Here is a 21,301-nt window from a genome sequence, read left to right on the forward strand (position 1 = left end):
GGAACGAACGAACGAGAGAGAGCGGGGTGGAAACGAACGAACGAGAGAGAGCGGGTTGGAAACGAACGAACGAACGAGAGAGCGGGGTGGAACGAACGAGAGAGAGCGGGTTGGAACGGAACGAACGAACGAGAGAGGGGGTGGAACGAACGAACGAGAGAGAGCGGGGTGGAACGAACGAACGAGAGAGAGCGGGGTGGAACGAACGAACGAGAGAGAGCGGGGTGGAACGAACGAACGAGAGAGAGCGGGGTGGAAACGAACGAGAGAGAGAGCGGGGTGGAAAACGAACGAGAGAGAGAGCGGGGTGGAACGAACGAGGGAGACAGCGGGGGGACGAACGAGAGAGACAGCGGTGGGACGAACGAGGTAGAGTGAGAGGGGGGCAAACGAACGAACGAGAGAGGGGGCAAACGAACGAACGAGGGGCGAACGAACGAGAGAGGGGGGCGAACGAGAGAGGGGGGATGAACTAGAGGGGGAATGAACAAACGAGAGAGCAAAGGGGTGGAGAGAAGGGGTGGAGCGAACGAGAGAGAGAAGGGGTGGAGCGAACGAGAGAGAGAAGGGGTGGAGCGAACGAGAGAGAGAAGGGGTGGAGCGAACGAGAGAGCGAAGGGGTGGAGCGAACGAGAGAGCGAAGGGGTGGAAACGAACGAGAGAGCGAAGGGGTGGAACAAACGAGAGAGAGGGGGTGGAACGAACAAGAGCAGTGTGGACGAGAGAGAGAGAGAGAGAGCGGGGGACAAACGAGAGAGAGAGAGCGGGGGGGGACGAACAAGAGAGAGCGGGGGGCGAACGAGGTAGAGCGAGAGGGGGAATGAACAAGAGGAGGCAACGAACGAGAGGGGGGGGGCAAACGAACGAGAGAGGGGGTGCGAACGAACTGGAGAGAGGGGGGTGCAAACGAATGAGAGAGGGGGTGAACGAACGAGAGAGAGAGAGAGAGAGAGGAACGAATGAGAGGGGGAGAGAGGGGGAATGAACTAGAGAATGAGAGAGGGAAACGAGAGAGAGGGGGGGGGTAATGAACGAGAGAGGTTGGGACGGGGGAAGAGGTTGGGACGGGGAACGAGAGAGAGTTGGGACGGGGGAACGAACGAGAGAGGTTGGGACGGGGAACGAACGAGAGAGGTTGGGACGGGGAACGAACGAGAGAGGTTGGGACGGGGAACGAACGAGAGAGGTTGGGACGGGGGAACGAACTAGAGAGAGGGGGACAGGGGAACGAACGAGAGAGAGAGAGGCGGGGAACGAACGAGAGAGGGGGAACGAACGAGAGAGGTTGGGTTGGGGGACTATCGAGAGAGAGAGGGGGGACGGGGTAACGAATGAGAGAGGGGAGGACGGGGGAAAGAATGAAAGATAGGTGGACGAACGAGAGAGAGCGGGAGGAACGGACGAAAGAGAGAGAGAGAGGGGGAACAAACGAAAGAGGGGAGAACGAAAGAGAGTTGGGAAATGAACGTTAGAAAGAGGGAGAGAGGGAGAAAGGGAATGATTCAGATGGTGAGAGAGAATGACTAAAGGAGGAGTTAAAGGGAGAATTAGAGAAGTTGAAGTGACGGAGAGAGAGAAAAGAAATGTGTGGTGAAGTCAGGTCATTTCCAACTCACTTAGTGAAGCTATGTTTTATTGGCTGTACAAAGAGTCTCTGACCGTGCATTAAGACATGAAGGAGTCCTAGTCTATCCAGGGTTGAAATCTTTGACCCAGTCCCTATCATGTCTCAAGATGTAGGTTTCTATTATTTGCAGTATGAGGAAGACCAAGAATTGGAGCCCGTTATCATTTGTATCCATTGGCATGTTGTTGTTTCTGATTCGAAATCTCAAGAAAAATAGAAAGATTTATTCTGCCTTCCATTTCAGTATCAAGTGCAAATTGAATGTGGAAATAGAAAGGATTCAGAGAGACAGATTTGTAGGACACAGTATTGCACATGTCTGGGTCGCTCCCAGGTCAACCATCGCCACCCGAAGAGTCACGGTTGCCATGCCAGGGATCTATTGGCGTCGTTATGGGCGACTGCTCGGCGGAGGTGCTAATTTGTTAATATTCCTTCCGAGAGGCGTCTTAATTAGGTTTAAGATTCATGCCTAATTTAGTTATTATGCGCAGGATGAATGAACTAATGAACGTTCCAAGATTTCAGATCACTTCCTGCTTCGAGTAAATGTATTTTTTATTTTTTTGGTGAATTAATTGTTGGCGGGTTAACCTTGCTCTCATTTGTTTAATCATTGGAAATAGTCTGGTATTTTCTCTTTAACTGCTTATTGCAGAGAGTCTGTATTTACAGTGATAATGGAGAGTAAAAAAACTAAAAACATAATCATCAGAATATATATTTTTTCAACAAAACAAAAGGATCTCGATCTTTGAAATGTCTCAAACCAAATGGGAACTGTAGAAATAATGGACCTCCATTTATAGTCTCTTCTCTCTGTCCAGCTTGATAACAGTAATCAAAATGAAAGCTTAACAGTCAGGGAGTTTAGAAAATTACAAAAGCAATAGATGGAGGAATATTTTTATGCTAAGTTTGATATAATAAATATAAGGCAAGGATTTTAATTGTGGCAATCCGGGCCTTGGTGAAGACTGAATGTGGCCTGCGGTGAAATGAGTTTGACACCCCTGATCAATATAAATAAGAAACATCTAGTTTCCAATCAATGTTGGCATAGAAGGCGTAACTATGGCCCGTGGTCTGGTCAAACGGTAATGCTTCTACGGAACCATATACAATCCCCCCGCAGCCGGTGTCCCGGTTCCATCCCCACTTCAGCACTACGCATTTCTCATCTCTCTATTCATTTGCTCCTATCTTTTCACAAATAAAATAAACATACGTAAGGTGTTCAACATTCCATCCTCCTTTAAAAAAAGAAAAGAAGCTGTAATTATTTATTTGTTGTTTTTTTCTCCACAGATTCCGGCAGACCATCCTGTTAGAGACCATCAGTGGCAGGCATCCCAATAAGTCAAAACTATCCTCTCTAGCCTTTCCTCTGTTTGTGTCCACAGGGATGGTTCAGTCCAGGTCAGGTGTTTGTGCTGGATGAGTACTGCGCCCGCTACGGTGTGAGGGGCTGCCACCGCCACCTCAGCTACCTCCGGGACCTGATGGAGTACTCTGAGAACAACACCCTGGTCGACCCCACCCTCCTGCATTACAGCTATGCCTTCTGTGCCTCCCACATCCATGGCAATAGGTACATACATCAAAAGCTCCACAAATGAGTTAAGTGTTGTATTAAAGCAACTACAGGTTTTTGCTTGTACTGTTTGCCGAACTGAAATGTCTCCGAAGCTCAGATGGTCAGTGTCAAGGTGACTTAAAACAAAATCTATAACCAGTGAAAAGACTCATCCCACTGTGAGTCATTTCAACCCCAAAAAAGTCAACGTGATGGTGTGGAATCAACATGGAAAACTGATTGGATTTTCAAAAAGTCATCAACGTAGGGAGAGGAATTTTGTATTTTTTTTCACCCAACTTTTAACCTAAATCCAATGACATGGTGACGTTTTTGTTGTTGATTTCACGTTAGTTTCAACTCAACCAAACTGATGTCTGTGCCTGGTGGGAATCTTGTTCACACTCTTCCATTCATTGCCCCTATAGTATGTCATACACCCATAGAAAAGCTTGTATACTTTTTATTTCACATTTCAGAAATCAAGGAATCAGAAATATTTAGGTAAAAGAGAAACTGGGCTTTTGTGTGATGTAAAGATGAGTCCTGCAAAGAGACTTGATAATACCACAATAGTAACCACCCACCCAGGTTGGCTCTTTCAATGTCTATTTATTTCTCCATTCTTTGAGAAAGAGGGAGAACGTGTACGGAGTCTCTGCATGCAAATGATCACTTAGCTGTTAACTTTGCATCGCAGCGTAGTATGATTAGAAAATTAATACAGGTTCTATATCCGTTTTTAATAGGTTGATAATTGTTCCCTTTTCATCCTCCATGTTTTCTTCTTATATCTTTTTCTTTGGTTTATCATTATTCATTTCTACACACAATTTCTGAAACTATATATGTTTGAGGGTTGATGTTTAGATTTAACCAAATATCCAAGGTTTTTACACAGAGAAAAATGTTCACGACCACCAAATAATTATAATGAAATATAATCATATTTTCTGGACATGAGTTAGTACAGTACTTTTGTCAAAAGCATGTCATTTGTTTCTTGTATTTAGTATTTAGTCTGATATGAGCAGTATGCCTTGGCCACTTGTCAGCTTAACAGCTCCTCTCTATCCCTCTTAAGGCATCCATCCGCATGCTTCCCATTATGATTACATTTTGTGACATTTTTGTTTGTTTTCATCTTTGGACAAGGTTTTTTTTGGCTTTTCATGCACGCATTCTTTCCTGAGGTAAGCCGAAGTTTGGTAGCCGAAGTCTTCAGTAAAGCCGCATTCTTCAATAGTGTTTGTTGTCATTCAACGAGACAACTACTTTTCATGCACATTTTTTTCACTTGAGAAATACTGCACCAAACATCTTGGATGTGAAATTCCATGACTAAGACCTCTGCAAAATGGATTTCAGATTTCTTGAGTTACTCTATCTAGGAAGTTTATACTGACTACTGTGTCTCAAGATGGACTAACAGTGCTATTGCTGCTTTTTCCTCGTAATTCAAGCGAAGGTATTTTAAGGCAGTATGGGAGGCACATCCGAGTTCTGCTAGGAGCATTATGTAGACGCCTTTACGGCTATTAGTTTCCCACTTACCTCAAATAACCCCATGCTTGACTTCCCCTGTGATAAATGCTAATATATGTGCTTACTCTCTTTGTTGAGTAATTTAGCCAATTAGAGAACGTAATGATTAGCCTCTGTGTAATCACCATGTATAAACAGGGGAGATTGCTGGAACTGGCTTTTTGTCAGTTGGAGTTCTAATTTGAATAATTGATGCCTATTCAGTGCTCTGATGCTGCCAGAAAGGGTGTGGAAGGGAGTGGAAGATGGCATCGGGTAGCATGAGGCCACAGACTGAGATGGAGGTAGCTTTATGCAACAGCCTTATGCAATCTGTAACTTGTCTTTGTAAATGAAAAGGGGTGGGTCTTGGCGAATGTAACATTTATTTTAAATTCTATATTTTTTAAATCTGTCAGATCTGCCGTATACAAAACCCGTGCCTTTTCCTTGTGATGTGTGGGTGCACGCCTGCATTTTGAGGTTAGCCGTTGCACTTTGAGAACAATAGTTGTCAATGAACTGGTTGAGTGTACTATTTCCTTATCAGAGCTGTCATAGGTTAGATGCTGTTGCACTAAGTACACTTCCGCCTGTACATTTCCCTTTACGTAGTCTTTTATAATCACACTCTTTGTACAATGGTTGTGAAAGGTGCTTGTGATTTCTGGAAAAAAGGTGTTCCTTGAAAAGGGGACACTTGCTAACTTTGTGACAACTTTTTGTGGATCATTGGTTTTGATTGACGGAAGATGGAAGAGTGGACTCATTGAGCTTTGCCACCAACATGAGTCTGTGCAGGTGTGGCTTGCATCTTCATGGAGACGGGTGTGTTTGGGAGCGGAGCACGGTTACAGCAGCCCATGGCAAAGGGAGCGAAAGGGCAGCACTGAGCTGTGTGAACAGTGACAGCGGACACATCTTCTGCTCACCTCCTTCTCACCTGTCACTTCCTATCCCCCACTTCTCAGAGCCGTCTGGCTCTCATTGGCTCGGGATGTGACCGGAGCTTTTACTTCTGCCACCCTGACTCCTCATGCCACCCATCCCCTGTCTCTCCTAACTGCCAGCCTTGTCTGATCCCCATGCTGCTAAAGGTAGGTGACACGCACACGGTGCCCTGCCACGTGTGGCCGCCGACTCACCATCAGATGACGCCCACTCCTTCGGATGTGATTTACCCAGACATCAGGAAGTTTGGAGCGTGGTCGAAGACGACAGTCATCACTTACAGATGAGCCGTATCCACTGTAAACACCCTGATATGAAACTACAGATGTCCCAACAAGCCTGCAGTAACCTACAGCCCCATCCTGGAGCCTGTTAACCCTTTGTGAGTGGGGGTCAGCGTTTAGCCCCAACTCAAACATGCTTGCTTCATTAAGCATCAACAATGCGTCTGCCCTCGACAAGCTGTCGCACCGCGCCCAGCTCTGACGTGTGCAGCCAAGCATGACAGGAAGTTTGATTGGTTTTGATAGCAGTCGGAGAAACGCTACTGCGGGGAAGCCAGTTACAAGCACAGGGGTTCTACTTGAGATTTTAATGGCCTATCAGGGTATTTTCAATTTGGCCTGTTGCCAACTTTTTGGTGTTAACAAGGCAGGCTTTGAGTGCTCGTATCTTTGCAACACTTTGAATTTTACAAGGATAGCAACATAGAGATGGTATGTATCAGAGGACCGAACAACTGAAATGACAGTCTGTTCTTTGTCAGACTCCGTACCGCAAAACTGTCAGTATTGATCAATCATGCAATCTGATGTTTTGCTTGTGTTAATGTGTCTATATTTGTATAAGGCAAATTGCCTTTGCTAAATGAACAGATTCTTTATCTTTGTTTATCTTATCTTTGAATTTTAGCAACTGGCCAGCTCACAGGACCTATGGACTTGGGCTAGATTCAGCCACTGGACTATTTATTTTCTTGAGGGGTGGTTGTGGTGCCAGAATACTAATTGGAAATAATTTGTAGACTGCAAGAAGCCCAAACAGATATATATTTAACTAAAACATAATAATTTAAAACCTTGCTTACCTTTTGTATATGATCACGTGTCTCTCTCTTATGGGTGGGTATACTTGGGAACAGAGTTCCAAAATTTTAATTACTTGGAGCTGATTTCCTGATTTTTTTTTTTTTTTTTTTTTTTTTTACAGTATTTTATGTCCAACAATGGAAATGATAAATAATTAAATAATATACAGTACCAGTCAAACGTTTGGACACCACCTCATTCAATGTTTTTTCTTTATTTTTACAATTTTCTACATTGTAGAATAATAGTGAAGACATCAAAACTATGAAATAACAGTGTTATTATTCAAAGTAGCCACCCTATCTATGCCTTGATGCTAACTTTGCACACTCTTGGCATTCTCTTAACCAGCTTCACCTGGAATGCTTTTCCAACAGTCTTGAAAGAGTTCCCACATATGCTGAGCACTTGTTGACTGCTTTTCCTTCACTCTGCAGTCCAACTCATCTCAATTGGGTTGAGGTCGGGAGATTGTGGAGGCTACGTCATCTGACGCAGCACTCCATCGCTTTCCTTCCTGGTCAAATAGCCCTTACACAGCCTGGAGGTGTGTTGGGTCATTGTCCTGTGGAAAAACAAATGATAGTCTCACTTAGCGCAAACCAGATGGGATGGCGTATTGCTGCAGAATGTGGTGGTAGCCATGCTGATTAAGTGTGCCTTGAATTCTAAATAAATCACTGACAGTGCCACCAGCAAAGCACCACCACACCTTCTCCTCAATGCTTTACGGTGGGAACCACACATGCGGAGATCATCCATTCACCTACTCTGCATTTCACAAAGACACTGCTGTTGGAACAAAAATGTCAAATTTGGACTCATCAGACCAAAGGACAGATTTCCACCAGTCTAATGTCCATTGCTCTTGTCTTGGCCAAAGCAAATCTCTTCTTCTTATTGGTGTCCTTTAGTAGTGATTTTTGTTGCAATTCGACCATGAAGGCCTGATTCACGCAGTCTCCTCTGAACAGTTGATGTTGAGATGTGTCTGTTACTTGAACTCTGTGAAGCATTTATTTGGGCTGCAATCTGAGGTGCAGTTAACTCTAAATCACTTATCCTCTGCAGCAGAGGTAACTCTGGGTTTTCCTTTCCTGTGGCGGTCCTTATGAGAGCCAGTTTCATAATAGCGCTTGATGGTTTTTGCAACTGCACTTGAAGAAACTTTCAATAGTATAAATAAAGAAAACCCCTTGATTGAGTACTGTACATGTTCTTTTTCGCCAAAACCACCCGCGGGACAAATTCACTGTTGGGGAACCCTGACCTAGTGTATGGCCAAAGGATGGGGAGGGAGGGCTGCTTTTACATGGCCCTTATATCTTCATCTGGACGTTTGGACTGGAGTGTGAGAGATGAACAGAACAAGAAATCCACTCCCTTTTTACCATGACATGAAAGAAAATGTCCTTGCCATCCCATGAGTGAGCACACTCGCCCACCCCTCCTAGCACTATCCTTTTTGTGTGTTCCTTTGGGATTAGCTGGTGCTTGTTAAAGGGGGTGGCAGCAGGGGGGGGAGTTAATGAATTGACGGATTTAAGGAACAAGTAGTCCTTACAAATGCTGTTGTGAAGAGAGGGCTGTTTTTCATTGTAGACCAGGGCCTTTTGGGGATTGAACGGAGAGCAGTTGAAGTGAAGGCCTGATGTTCAGACACAATACACTACAAGCTTTTCATTGTCACTCCATTTCTTGAGATTCTTTTTTATAGAGTCCTTTATGACAGCCTAATACTTTTTTACGTTTCTAATGTGAGGTTTATTATTTTACTCTAAAGCCAGGAACATTTTGGATAGGATGGTTTACACTCATATTTATTCTAGAATTACCTTAGTTAGCTTTTTTTGTTGTAACTCTCTTGGCAGAGTAAACAACACGCAAACAATTTGTAAATGCTTCATAACTAAATTGCAATTCACAATTCAGTTTTTCTGCTTCAACTTCAAGTCAAATTAAATGGTATTTGTCACATGCGCCGAATACAACAGGTGAAATGCTTACTTATACAAGCCCTTAATGAGCAATGCAGTTTTAAGAAATAAGCAGTTTAAAAAATAAGTGTTCAAGTATTTACTAAAATAAACTGAAGTAAAAAAAAATAGTCACAAATATTGTTGCAGATACATCTTGTTCTTCCCTGCTAGAGGCTAATACATAATGTTCAGGAGCTCACTGCATACGCTTTTATAAGCACAACTCATTAACACAGACAACCTCACCCCCTCCTCTCAGCGAAAGCCAGTGTTGTTTTGAGGCAGCGCCTTTTTTCTTTCACTTGAAAGAAGCCCAGGAAGTCAAGGTTAGCAGTCCGGGTAGTGATTGCATTTTCTTCTCTTTCCCCAGAGTGCCTATTAATGGGAAGGCAAGAAGAGAATGGAAGCTTTACAAACATTAAAGTGGCAATCTGTGATTGCTACATCCATTTGTTGACTTTTAAATGAATGATATATAGCCATTGATTCTTGAAAAATATAACTTAAATGAGCAACTGTCCAACCCCATCAGAACCCAAAATATAAACTTTTTTTTTTTTTACATAGTTTACAAACAATGTCATTCTAAACACAGACTGTATATTTTCAAAACATGGTTAAAACTATAATTTTGATTTCATGGGTGGTCAGTCCTTGCATCCATAGCCCTGTCTATGAATTTCAGAGTGGTTACTTTACTCCAGCCCCATCCCTCAGCTGTTTACCAAAGAAGATGGTGGGGTGCCCGCTTTGTTGTTGTTTGAACTGCAGATTTCTCCTATAATGAAATGCTCATCAAATATTTGCGTGTTTTTTTTTCAGGCCGGATGGGATAGGCACAGTCACTGAGGAAGAGAGAGAACAGTTTGAGGACATAAGAAGCCGTCTCCTGAGTCTATTGGACAACCAGATCATCCATTTTAGGTACTACTTCCTCTACAATTGACATGATTATAAACAATGGTATGTAGGCTTCATTTGTCAGTAATACACTAGTAACTGAGTATAATAAAAACCTTCCAAACATTTAACCCCCTAAGGTCTAATTAGCATAATAAAGAATCCCTATAAATCTGTCAGTTTAAGCTAGAGATATGTTTTTTCACAAAATAACAATCGTCTCTAGCGTCCGAATGGTTTAGTCTACAAACTGTTATGACCCCTCTATGGAAAGCGTCTTGGGACTTGTCTGAAGTTGGTGCAGCCGATCTGCCAACTTCTGTCTGTAGCGTCCAAACAATTTGGGCTACACACTACAGTACATGTCGATTGTTTTGCTCTAGGACGCCCACAGGCCTCAACACTTGTCTGAAGGTCCCTTGGTACCAGTTGAAAAGATTTATGGAAGTATATATGGAGACTGTTTAGTGCCAAAAATAAGGGGTTAAATACACATCAAAAATAATGTTTCCTGATCTTATATCTCTAAGTTATATAGTACCAGTCAAAAGTTTGGACACACCTACTCATTAAAGGGTTTTTCTTTATCTTTACTATTTTCTACATTGTAGAATAATAGTGAAGACATCAAAACTATGACAATAACACATATGGAATCATGTAGTAACCAAAAAAGCGTTAAACAAAGCAAAATATGTATTATATTTGAGATTCTTCAAAGTAGCCACCATTTGCATTGACAGCTTTGCACGCTCTTAGCATTCTCTCAACTAGCTTCATGAGGTAGTCACCTGGAATGCATTTCATTTAACAGCTGTGCCTTTTTAAAAGTTCATTTGTGGAGTTTCTTTCATTAATGCATTTGAATCAGTTGTGTTGTGACAGGGTAGGTGTGGTATACAGAAGATATCCCTATTTGGTAAAAGACCATATTAGGGCAAGAACACCAAGAACAGCTCAAAAAAGCAAAAAGAAACAACAATCCATCATTACTTTAAGACATGAAGGTCAGTCAATGCAGAATATTTCAAGAACTTTTAAAGTTTCTTCAAGTGCAGTCGCGAAAACCATCAAGTGCTATGATGAAGCTGGCTTTCATGAGGACCGCCACAGGAAAGGAAGACCCAGAGTTACCTCTGCTGTCGAGGATAAGTTCATTAGAGTTACCATTCTCAGCAATTGCAGCCCAAATAAATGCTTCACAGAGTTCAAGTAACAGACACGTCTCAACATCAACTGTTCAGAGGAGACTGCGTGAATCAGGCCTTCATGGTTGAATTGCTGCAAAGAAACGACTACTAAAGGACACCAATAAGAAGAAAAGACTTGCTTGGGCCAAGAAACATGAGCAATGGACATTAGACTGGTGGAATCTGTCCTTTGGTCTGATCAATACAAATTTGAGATTTTTTGTTTCCAACTGCTGTGTCTTTGTGAGATGCAGAGTAGGTGAACGAATGATCTCTGCATGTGAGGTTCCCATCGTGAAGCATGGAGGAGGCGGTGTGATGGTGTGGGGTGCTTTTCTGGTGACACTGTCAGGGATTTATTTAGAATTCAAGGCACACTTAACCAGCATGGCTACCACAGCATTCTGCAACAATGTGCCATCCCATCTGGTTTGCGCTTAGTGGGACTGTCATTTTGTTTTTCAACAGGACAATGACCCAACACACCTCCAGGCTGTATAAGGCTATTTGACCAAGAAGGGGAGTGATGGAGTGCTGCATCAGATGACCTGGACTCCACAATCTCCCGACCTCAACCCAATTGAGATGGTTTGGGATGAGTTGGATTGCAGAGTGAAGGAAAAGCACCCAACAAGTGCTCAGAATATGTGGGAACTTCTTCAAGACAGTTGGAAAAGCATTCCAGGTGAAGCTGGTTGAGAGAATGCCAAGAGTGTGCAAAGCTGTTATCAAGGCAAAGTGTGGCTACTTTGAAGAATCTCAAATATAAAATATATTTTGATTTGTTTAACACTTTTTTGATTACTACATGATTCCATATGTGTTATTTCATAGTTTTGATGCTTTCACTATTATTCTACAATGTAGAACTTTTTTTAAATAAAGAAAAACCCTTGAATGATTAGGTGTGTCCAAACTTTTGACTAGGTGTGTCCAAACTTTTGACTGGATGTGTAGGACAGACACTTCAGAACAAACTTCCTTAATATGTTTTTATGGGGGACTAGCTGTTATTCAATGCGTTTGTAAGTGCTAATAGCAGTAAGGCTAAATAAAAATGTTGTTCTATATTTTATTGGGGTACTTTATGGAGTCTTAAAATTCTAAATCGAACTGCAAAATGACCCTTGGTATGACCTTAAAACATTTCCAATTAGCTTAGTAGAACCCCTCCAGGGCTTAGACTGTTTAGTGCCAAAAATAAGGGGTAAAATACAACAACAACAAATGTTTCCTCATCTTTCTTATTTCTCTAAGATATAGGACAGACACTTCAGAACAAACTTCCTTTAGATGTTTTGGGGGGACTACCTATTGTTGCCATGTAGTGAATCATTATTCAATGTGTTTGTATGGGCTAATAGCAGTAAGGCCAAAAATAATTTTTCATCAAATAACCCCTCCCCTGGCTTAGACATTGCTTAGACTCTTATGGGTTAAACAGGTGCAAAATGGTGTATATTGGATTCTTGGTTCTCCCTACATCTGTGAGCTGCTATTCACCATTATTGCCTTGTATGGCCTTATTGTCAGGGCCATTGACACAGATCCAGACCTTGAAGGATGGTTTGTTCAATGAACTTGCCCCATTCATATCCCTGAACTTTGGCATTTCAAACCCCTTCATCCCTGTGAAGGGCCCTCCATCTGGCCCCAAGGAGGAGAGAGGGTGAATGGGGACACGGAGTCTGTAGAGGGCTGTTGAAAGCAGCGGGAGTCATTAACAACACTCCTCAACGAGAGGCTAATGGCAGTAAACAATAGCCAAGACAATTTTGGGATTATGCTGATCAGCAGCAAACAGGAGCAGGGTGCGTGTAGTTTGTTCAGGATTAAAGGGGTACACAGCGAAGTTGTATAAGGGCTATAAGGGTCGTTTGGTAATTCCTCACCGTGTACTAAGAAGGGACATGTTTGACGGTGAACACCTCAAATCCAATTAAAATATGATTTCAAATGTATTTATATAGCCCTTCTTACATCAGCTGATATCTCAAACGTGCTGTACAGAAACCCAGCCTAAAACCCCAAAAAGCAAGCAATGCAGGTGTAGAAGCATATCCACATTTAGGAGAGATGTTGTCCGGTAGTTCAGCTTGTTACCAGTCAAGAGGACCAGAGTCCCCAGAGAATGTGTGGTCATGGGCATGGGGTATTTATTGGTAATGTATGTATTGGCTGGTGCAATCAAATGTAATTTCCCTCTCGGGGTTAATAAAGCACTATCTTAATTTATCCTATTTGCCTCCCACTTCTGACCTCTACTTTGTTGAGGCCTCATCACCCACAGTTTAACCTACATATTTGTGCCGATCAGTGTTTTATCTATTGTCAATAGATGGCTGTCCTGCATTATGTAGTGCAATGGCTTCCTTTCATACGTTAAAGGACAAATCCACCCAAAAACTATATTTTGCTATTTGTTTCATTAGTTCATTGTTGACATAGCCCCAACATATTTTGCTTGTCAGCAATCAAGTTTTCAAAATATGTAACTTTCAAAATACAGAAATCATCCCCGGATGATGCATCATATGATGCACAACACAGTTAAGCATTCCCACAGAATCATCCTTGTTATTAAAAAATGATGGTGTAGATGCACTGTCCGATCACACTTGTGTCCACAGGTACTGTTTCCCCTTTGGCCGACCAGATGGCGCACTCAAAGCCACACTCTCCCTGCTAGAAAGGGTATGTTTTGCTGAAAAAGTTGGGCTATTGTTATTCTTTGAGTCTACAAGTCTCTGCATTCCGTTATTCATACTGCAGACAATAATGTGTTGGGTTAGCCTTGTGGTCTTCCACTAAAATCAGGTTTTGGGTCACTCTTATAAGGAACAAGAAGTCTGTTTTCTGGATTCTAGGTGTTGATGAAGGACATTACCACTCCGATTCCTCCTGAGGAGATGAATAAGATGGTCAAAAAATGTCTGGAGAAAGCTGCCCTTATCAACTACTCCCAGCTGACCCAATACGCTCAGATCGAGGGTGTGTGCAAGCCTGGCTCACACGTGGTGATATTACTGTGTCGTATTTCACTGTCATGTCTCTGTGTCTGGGCTTTGTTCAAGTATTTGCACATGATGTTGGTTTGTCAGTGTTCTTAATAGAGTATACTGGGTGGCGGTAGTGTTTTAGTGTATCTGTGTGCTGGTGTCACAGTGCTGGCATGTTTGTGTGTGCTAATATTACAGCAGATGCTCAGGCTGCCCCGGAGAAGAGATTGGAGGACATGATGCGACTGGGAGAACTTTGTATTGAGGTCCTGCAGCAGAATGATGAGCATCATTCCGAGGTAGGACCATTCTGCCATACTAATGGTGTCACCCCTACCACACACACACACACACTATCACCGTTATAAACTCAATGTGTACCAGGGTTGGGATCGATTCTGAATTGAGTTGTGAATTTTTCAGTATTCTAATTCAGGTCTTGAATTTGAAATTAATTGGCCACATCTCATAGGAAGCATACTTTGAATTAAAGGAGGTAGAATCTTATTTAATTCAATTCTAATGGCATATTTACTCTATCAGCATAGTAATGTTTTTGACATTGTGTATGTTTACCACCACCATATGTAGCATAAGGTTGAAACATTTCATTTTCATGAAACACTCATTCTCTTCATGATTCTGGAAATATTCTAAGATCATGTTGTGGGTTGTCATTAATAGTTAATATACCACAGCATTGTTAAATACTTGTTTCTGATTGGCTAGAAGGGCATCCTGAGTGGCACAGCAGTCTAAGGCACTGTATCTCAGTGCAAGAGGCATCACTATAGTCCCTGGTTCAATTCCAGGCTGTATCACATCCGGCCGTGAGTGGGAGCTTCATAGGGCGGCGCACAATTGGCCCAGCTTCGTCCGGGTTTGGCCGAGGTAGGCCGTCATTGTAAATAGGAATTTGTTCTTAATTGACTTACCTAGTTAAATAATAGTTACATTTTAAAAATACAAAATAATTCTAGAGTTTGCATTACATTTAGGTATGTTTTTCAATCAGATGTATTTATTTTTTCCTAGAATGCATTAGATCAAACAGTGCAGTATGGAAGGGAACAATCGAACATCTCATGATGAAGTAAAAATACTGTTTGACATCTTTGAGTTATAATCAAACTAATATTTGAAATGGTATGTGTATTCTTTGTATTAATGATGTGACATCCTTTTGATAAAATATTTGTCAAATGAATGAGACTCAGTTGAATAGCTTTGAGTAAAATTCTACTTCAATTCCAATTCTGCTTCCTATGAGATGTGGTCAATTAAAATGTTAAATTCAGAAATTCCGTATTGACCCCAACCCTGATGTGCACAGAGCTGTTACATCACAACACTTAGAATACTGTGATTGAGTACAGTGTTCTAAGTCACAAAACATATACAGATCAGAAATAAAGTATTTTAAGAATAGTTGCAGTATTTCCTTCATGAAAACTGTCACTAATCATGCAAATGTCACTAATCTTAGCAAAGCGTGCCTTTCAAGATTTCAGAATACCTTTATTGCTATCAGTATATTCCTCCTCAAAACCACAACTTAACTCTTGTCATAGATAAATATTTAACTTGAAAGGTTTTTTCGTTTTTTTAAAATCAAATAAAAAATGTCACATGCGCCGAATACAATTAGTGTAGACCTTACTGTGAGATACTTACTTACAAGCCCTTAACCAACAATACAGTTCAAGAAAGAGTTAAGAAAATATTTACAAATTAAACTAAAGTAAAAAATAATAAAAAGTAACACAAAATAAATAACAATAGCGAGGCTATATACAGGGGGTGCCGGTACAATGTGCGGGGGTACAGGCTAGTCGAGGTCATTTGTAGGTATGGGTAAAGTGACTGCGTAGATAATAGACAGCACGTGGCAGCAGTGAAGAAACTAATTGGGGGGGTGGGGGTCATTGTAAGTAGTCCGGGTGGCCATTTGATTAATTGTTCAGCTGTCTTATGGATTGGGGGTAGGAGCTGTTAAGGAGCCTTTTGGTCCTGGATTTGGCGCTCCGGTACTGCTTGCCGTGCGGTAGCAGAGAGAACAGTCTATGACTTGGGTGACTGGAGTCTTTGACAATTCTTTGGGCCTTTCTCTGACACCACCTATTATATAGGTCCTGGATGGCTGGAAGCTTGGCCCCAGTGATGTACTGGCCTGTACGCACTACCCTCTGTAGTGCCTTACGGTCAGATGCCGAGCAGTTACAATACCAGGCGGTGATGCAACCGGTCAGGATGCTCTCAATGGTGCAGCTGTAGACATTTTTGAGGATCTGGGGACCCATGCCAAATATTTTTCCTGAGGGGAAAAATGTGTTGTTGTGCCCTCTTCACAACTGTCTTGGTGTGTTTGGACCATGATAGTTCATTGGTGATGAGGACAACAAGGAACTTAACTCTCGACACGCTTCACTACAGCCCCATTGATGTTAATGGGGGCCTGTTTAGCCCACCTTCTCCTGTAGTCCATCAGCTCCTTTGTCTTGCTCACATTGAGGGAGAGGTTGTTGTCCTGGCACCACACTGCCAGGTCTCTGACCACCTCCCTATAGGCTGTCTCATCGTTGTCGGTGAGACAGCCTATAGGCCTATACTGTTCTATCGTCAGCAAACTTAATGATGTTGTTGGAGTCGCTTTTGACCACGCAGTCGTGGGTTAACAGGGAGTACAGGAGGGGACTAAGCACTCACCCCTGAGGGGCCCCAGTGTTGAGGATCATCGTGGCAGATGTGTTGTTGCAGAGGGATGTGTTTAGTCCCAAGGTCCTTAGCTTAGTGATGAGCTTTGTGGGCACTGGGCACTATGGTGTTGAACGCTGAGCTGTGTCAATGAACAGCATTCTCACATAGGTGTTCCTTTTGTCCAGTTGGGAAAGGGCAGTGTGGATTGAGATTGCATCGTTTGTGCATCTGTTGGGGTGGTATGCAAATTGGTGTGGGTTTAGGCTTTCAAGGATGATGGTGTTGTGAGCCATGACCAGCCTTTCAAAGCACTTCATGGCTACCGATGTGAGTGCTATGGCGCGGTAACCATTTTGGCAGGTTAGGTGCAGGCTGCAGGCTGCTGCAGTAGGAATCTCAGATATGGGGGAGTGAGACCTAAGAGGGTTTTTTTAAGAGCATTAGTGGCAAATCTGATGGCCGAATGGTAAAGAACATCTCGTTGCTCGAGAGCGATCTATAAATTACGTCTCCGTAATCTAGCATGGGTAGGATGGTCATCTGAATCAGGGTTACTTTGGCAGCTGGGGTGAAAGAGGAATAAATACAATAGAGGAAACCAAGTCTAGATCTAACTTTGATATGTGCTGGGAGAAGGATGTTTTACCGTCTAGCCGTACTTGTATCAGGTGACTACCTCAAGCTCTAAACCCTCAGAAGTAGTAATCACACCGGTGGGAAGAGGGTCATTCTTCTTACCAAACCACATTAACTTTGTTTTGGAGGTGTTCAGAACAATGTTAAGGGCAGAGAAAGATTGTTGGACACTAAGAAAATTTTGCTGTATAGCTTTTAACACAAAATCCAGGGTGGGGTCAGCTGAGTATGAGATTTTATCATCTGTATATAAATGGATGAGAGATTCCTACTGCCTGAGATATGTTGTTGGTGTAATTTAAGAAGCGCGTGGGGCCTAGGATCAAGCCTTGGGGTACTCCCTTGGTGATAGGCAGTGGCTGAAACAGCAGATGTTCTGAATTTATACACTGCACTTTTTGAGAGGGTAGAGCTGTTTGTTTCTATCCTGGGTCTGTGTTGGCAGCTGTGCTCCAATGTGGAAGATGACACATCAAGTGCCAACACTGTAGTAAAGTTTTGGCGGGCAGAGATGAAAACAACGCCCACAGCTCATACGCACAGGTCGCTCTTATGGTACAGTGTAAAACTGCTCAATCGTAGGTGTTGAGACATCCACAAACAACACATATACAGTGAATTCAGGATGTATTCAGACCCCTTGACTTTTTCCACCATTTGTTTTACGTTACAGACTTATTCTAAAATTGATTAAATTAATTGTTTCCCTCATCAATCTACACACAATACCCCCAAAATGACAAAGCAAAAATGAGCACAGTTGCATCCTGTTTCCATTGATCGTCTTTCCTAGTTTCCGGGTTTGTCTGGGTGTGTTATCTTCTCCAATGAGTACAACGTCACTCGCTTTCAGTTGGGTGGGCTGTGGTGTGTCACAGCGGTGTGCTGACTTTAGATCCAGCAAGTAGTCTCTTCGCCAACTGTTCCAGAAGCTAGCCACAAGTCTCTGCCTGTACTTCCATTTGCGTGTCATTTCCTTCTTGTTTAGCATTGGGTGCTGAGTGTCAGCTGGAAATGGCTTTGGAGGCAAAGAGGTTAGTCTTTTACCCACCAGGAAATGTGCTGGGTCAGGGGTTGTGGTTCATCCACTTCATTGTGCACGAAGGTCAGAGGCCTAGAATTTAGGATAGCTTCAACCTCTGTCAGGACCGTGCACATTTCTTCAAAGTTGAGTGAAGCTCTCCCAAGAACCTTTTCACTGACCTGACGTCTTTCCCAGAATCCGCCTCACCAGGCTGCACGCACGACGATGAACCTCCAGGTGATGCCCCTTTCTGAGAAGAATGCCAAGATTTGGGGCTCTTCAATTGCCTTCCACAGCTCTTTCAAGCCCTGATCAGCTCTCGTGAACATTTTTGCATTGTCTAAGTAGATTACCTTGCATAATCCTCTCCTTGAGATGAATATTTTTTTTAGAAATATGAATGTCTCTGTTGATTGATCTGAGACCAGTTCCAAATGCACTGCTCTGGTTACAGCACGAGTGAACAGTGCAATGTATGACTTCTTCACAGAACCATTTTCTTTCACATAGAGCGGTCCTGCAAAATCCACACCTGTGACTTCGAATGGTGGCGATTCAGTTATTCTGTCTTTTGGTAAAGGCGCAGTGACCTGCTGTCCGGCCCTTGCCTTGAATTTCTTGCACCCTATACATCTTGCCCCTGTGCTCTTGACTAGCTGCCTAGCACGCAAGATCCAGTATCGCTCTCTGATTTGTACTAGTGTCTCTTGCTCCAGAATGCATCACCTTCTCATGGTGGTACTGTATCAGCATTTCTGAGTATCTGTTTTTGTTGGGCAGAACCCATGGGTGCTGCTCTCTGAGTAGTTCGTGTTCGTCCAGGAACGGTTTCAGTTCTCTGATTTTACAGTCATTGTTTAGGCTTTTTCCTGCCTTCAGTAGTTTGATCTCCTGTCCAAAACTCTGTTGTTGTGTTACCTTAATCCAGTATTTTTCTGCATCGAACAGTTCGTCAGCAGTCAGTTCACCTTGCATCTTTATGGTTGTACAAGCATTGGCTATGAATCTCTTTATCCAGGCGGTGACTCTGAACACTTTTCAGTTTGCTTTACCTTTCAAGCTCCAACACAGATTCAGTGATGTCTGTGCTGTTTGCTGCGAGTTGTACAGTAACCTGGCAACTGGACTTGAGTTCTGTATTGACCTCTTCTGGAACCTTGTTATCAACAGTCTCCTCGGAATGATTGGGTGATATCAGAATTCTGGGTCCATTCCACCATAGCTCACTCTGTGTCAAGTTTCGAACAGTTTGTCCTCTGGTAGGGAGGTCAGCTGGATTAGTTTTCCCTTCAATATGTGACCATTGGTCAAGGACTGGATCTCCGTCACTCTGTTCGCAACAAACTGTTTCTGTTTCTGAGTTGAGCTGCAAATCCAATGCAGCACGATCATCGAGTCTGTCCACATTTTGATCTGTTTTTCTTCCATTTTCAGTTTGGTCATCAGGTTGTTTGCTAGTCTCGCTCCAATCACAGCGCTCATGAGCTCCAGGCGTGGCAGCGTCATTTTCTTGAGTGGGGCTACCCTGGACTTGGATGCAACTAGACTTGTTGTTTCCCTGTCTTGCAAGTAAGCTACTGCACTGTAAGCCCTTTCACTTGCATCACAGAACACGTGTAGTTTCAGGGTGTGGCTATTCTGTGGCCGCATGTCTGTTCTGTACCACCTTGGTATGGTGAGCTGGTGTAACTGGGGTAGTTCTGAACACCACTGTTGCCATTCTCGTGTCAGATCAGGTGGTAATTCTTCATCCCAGCTGAGTCCCCTCTCCCACATTTCCTGGAACATGCACCTGATCCTGATGGTGAAGGGAGTTAAAAACAGTAGAAACAGTAGGGGGTTGCACCTCACTCCTCTTACTGGTACACACCGCAATGTGATGTCTGCTTCCACATGTTGCACATGACACATCTTTGACTTTACAGAATTTTGTGTTTCTGTCCTAAACATACAAAGCATCTTCCCATGTTCTTTAGTTTCTCTTTGCGTGTAGAAATATTGTGGTCAGGGCAGTTTTCTGATTTGTGGTCTGCACTGTCACAGAATAGACTGTTTTGTTCCTTCTGGCTGGCTGTATGCAGTGCAGCAGCAGATGGCATGTTGGGTCTTCTTGTTTTCATTTAATTGGAGGAGTATGACTTGTTCCATGATTTGCTCTCTTTCTGTTGGTTGCATGATCTTGTCATTTGTAGTGCTCTCTCCCTGCTCTGAACCTCCTTCTGTAGGAAACTGACGATCTCAGTCACTTTCCATTCATCAAGGCATTCTGGAACTTGCGGTCAAAAGCATAATTCAATACTAACCAATACAACAAAATATGTATGTAGTTCTCTCAATCTCCAACACACAAATTCTAATACAATTACATATGTAAATAACTGTAAAGAAAATATCTTTAGATACAGCTCAATGAATTAACTTAAACATTAACTCTGTAACCCATTAAAGTTACAACAATGTCAGAGCAAAAACCAAGCCATGAGGTCGAAGGAATTGTCCGTAGAGCTCAGACAGGATTGTATCGAGGCACACGTGGGGAAGGGTACCAAAAAATGTCTGCAGCATTGAAGGTCCCCAAGAACACAGTGGCCTCCATCTGTCTTAAATGGAAGAAGTTTGGAACCACCAAGACTCTGGCCGCCTGGCCAAACTGAGCAATCAGAGGAGAAGGGCCTTGGTCAGGGAGGTGACCAAGAACCCCATGGTCACTCTGACAGAGCTCCAGAGTTCCTCTGTGGAGATGGGAGAACCTTCCAGATGGACAACCATCTCTACAGCACTCCACCAATCAGGCATTTATGGTAGTGGCCAAACGGAAGCCACTCTTCAGTAAAAGGCACATGACAGCCCGCTTGGAGTTTGCCAAAACGCACCTAAAGTCTCTCAGACCATGAAAAACATGATTCTCTGGTCTGATGAAACCAAGATTAAACTCTTTGCCTTGAATGCCAAGCGTCATGTCTGAAAACCTGGCACCCATCCCTACATTGAAGCATGGTGGTGGCAGCATCATGCTGTGGGGATGTTTTTCAGCAGCAGGGCCTGGGAGACTATTCGGTATCGAGGGAAAGATGAACAGAGCAAAGTACAGAGAGATTCTTGATGAAAAC

The 21,301-nt window shown here is 43.0% G+C and overlaps 1 protein-coding gene across 8 annotated transcripts in view; it reads left to right on the forward strand.

The window, feature by feature from the left end:
• cadps2 (Ca++-dependent secretion activator 2) overlaps window positions 1-21,301 on the forward strand; it is a 274,943-nt gene that overhangs the window by 159,398 nt on the left and 94,244 nt on the right. For 6 of the 8 annotated variants that reach the window (XM_024382391.2, XM_024382574.2, XM_024382104.2 and 3 more), the window contains exons 13-17: window positions 3,031-3,218; window positions 9,568-9,669; window positions 13,466-13,529; window positions 13,703-13,826; window positions 14,033-14,133. In XM_024382391.2, coding sequence (XP_024238159.1) covers window positions 3,031-3,218; window positions 9,568-9,669; window positions 13,466-13,529; window positions 13,703-13,826; window positions 14,033-14,133 — 579 coding nt within the window. The remainder of the gene's footprint in view (window positions 1-3,030; window positions 3,219-9,567; window positions 9,670-13,465; window positions 13,530-13,702; window positions 13,827-14,032; window positions 14,134-21,301) is intronic. The other 2 variants (XM_024382194.2, XM_042296697.1) reach the window with 1 other exon arrangement.

This window comes from Oncorhynchus tshawytscha, linkage group LG01, assembly GCF_018296145.1.
Source record: "Oncorhynchus tshawytscha isolate Ot180627B linkage group LG01, Otsh_v2.0, whole genome shotgun sequence".
Taxonomy (NCBI): Eukaryota; Metazoa; Chordata; class Actinopteri; order Salmoniformes; family Salmonidae; genus Oncorhynchus; species Oncorhynchus tshawytscha.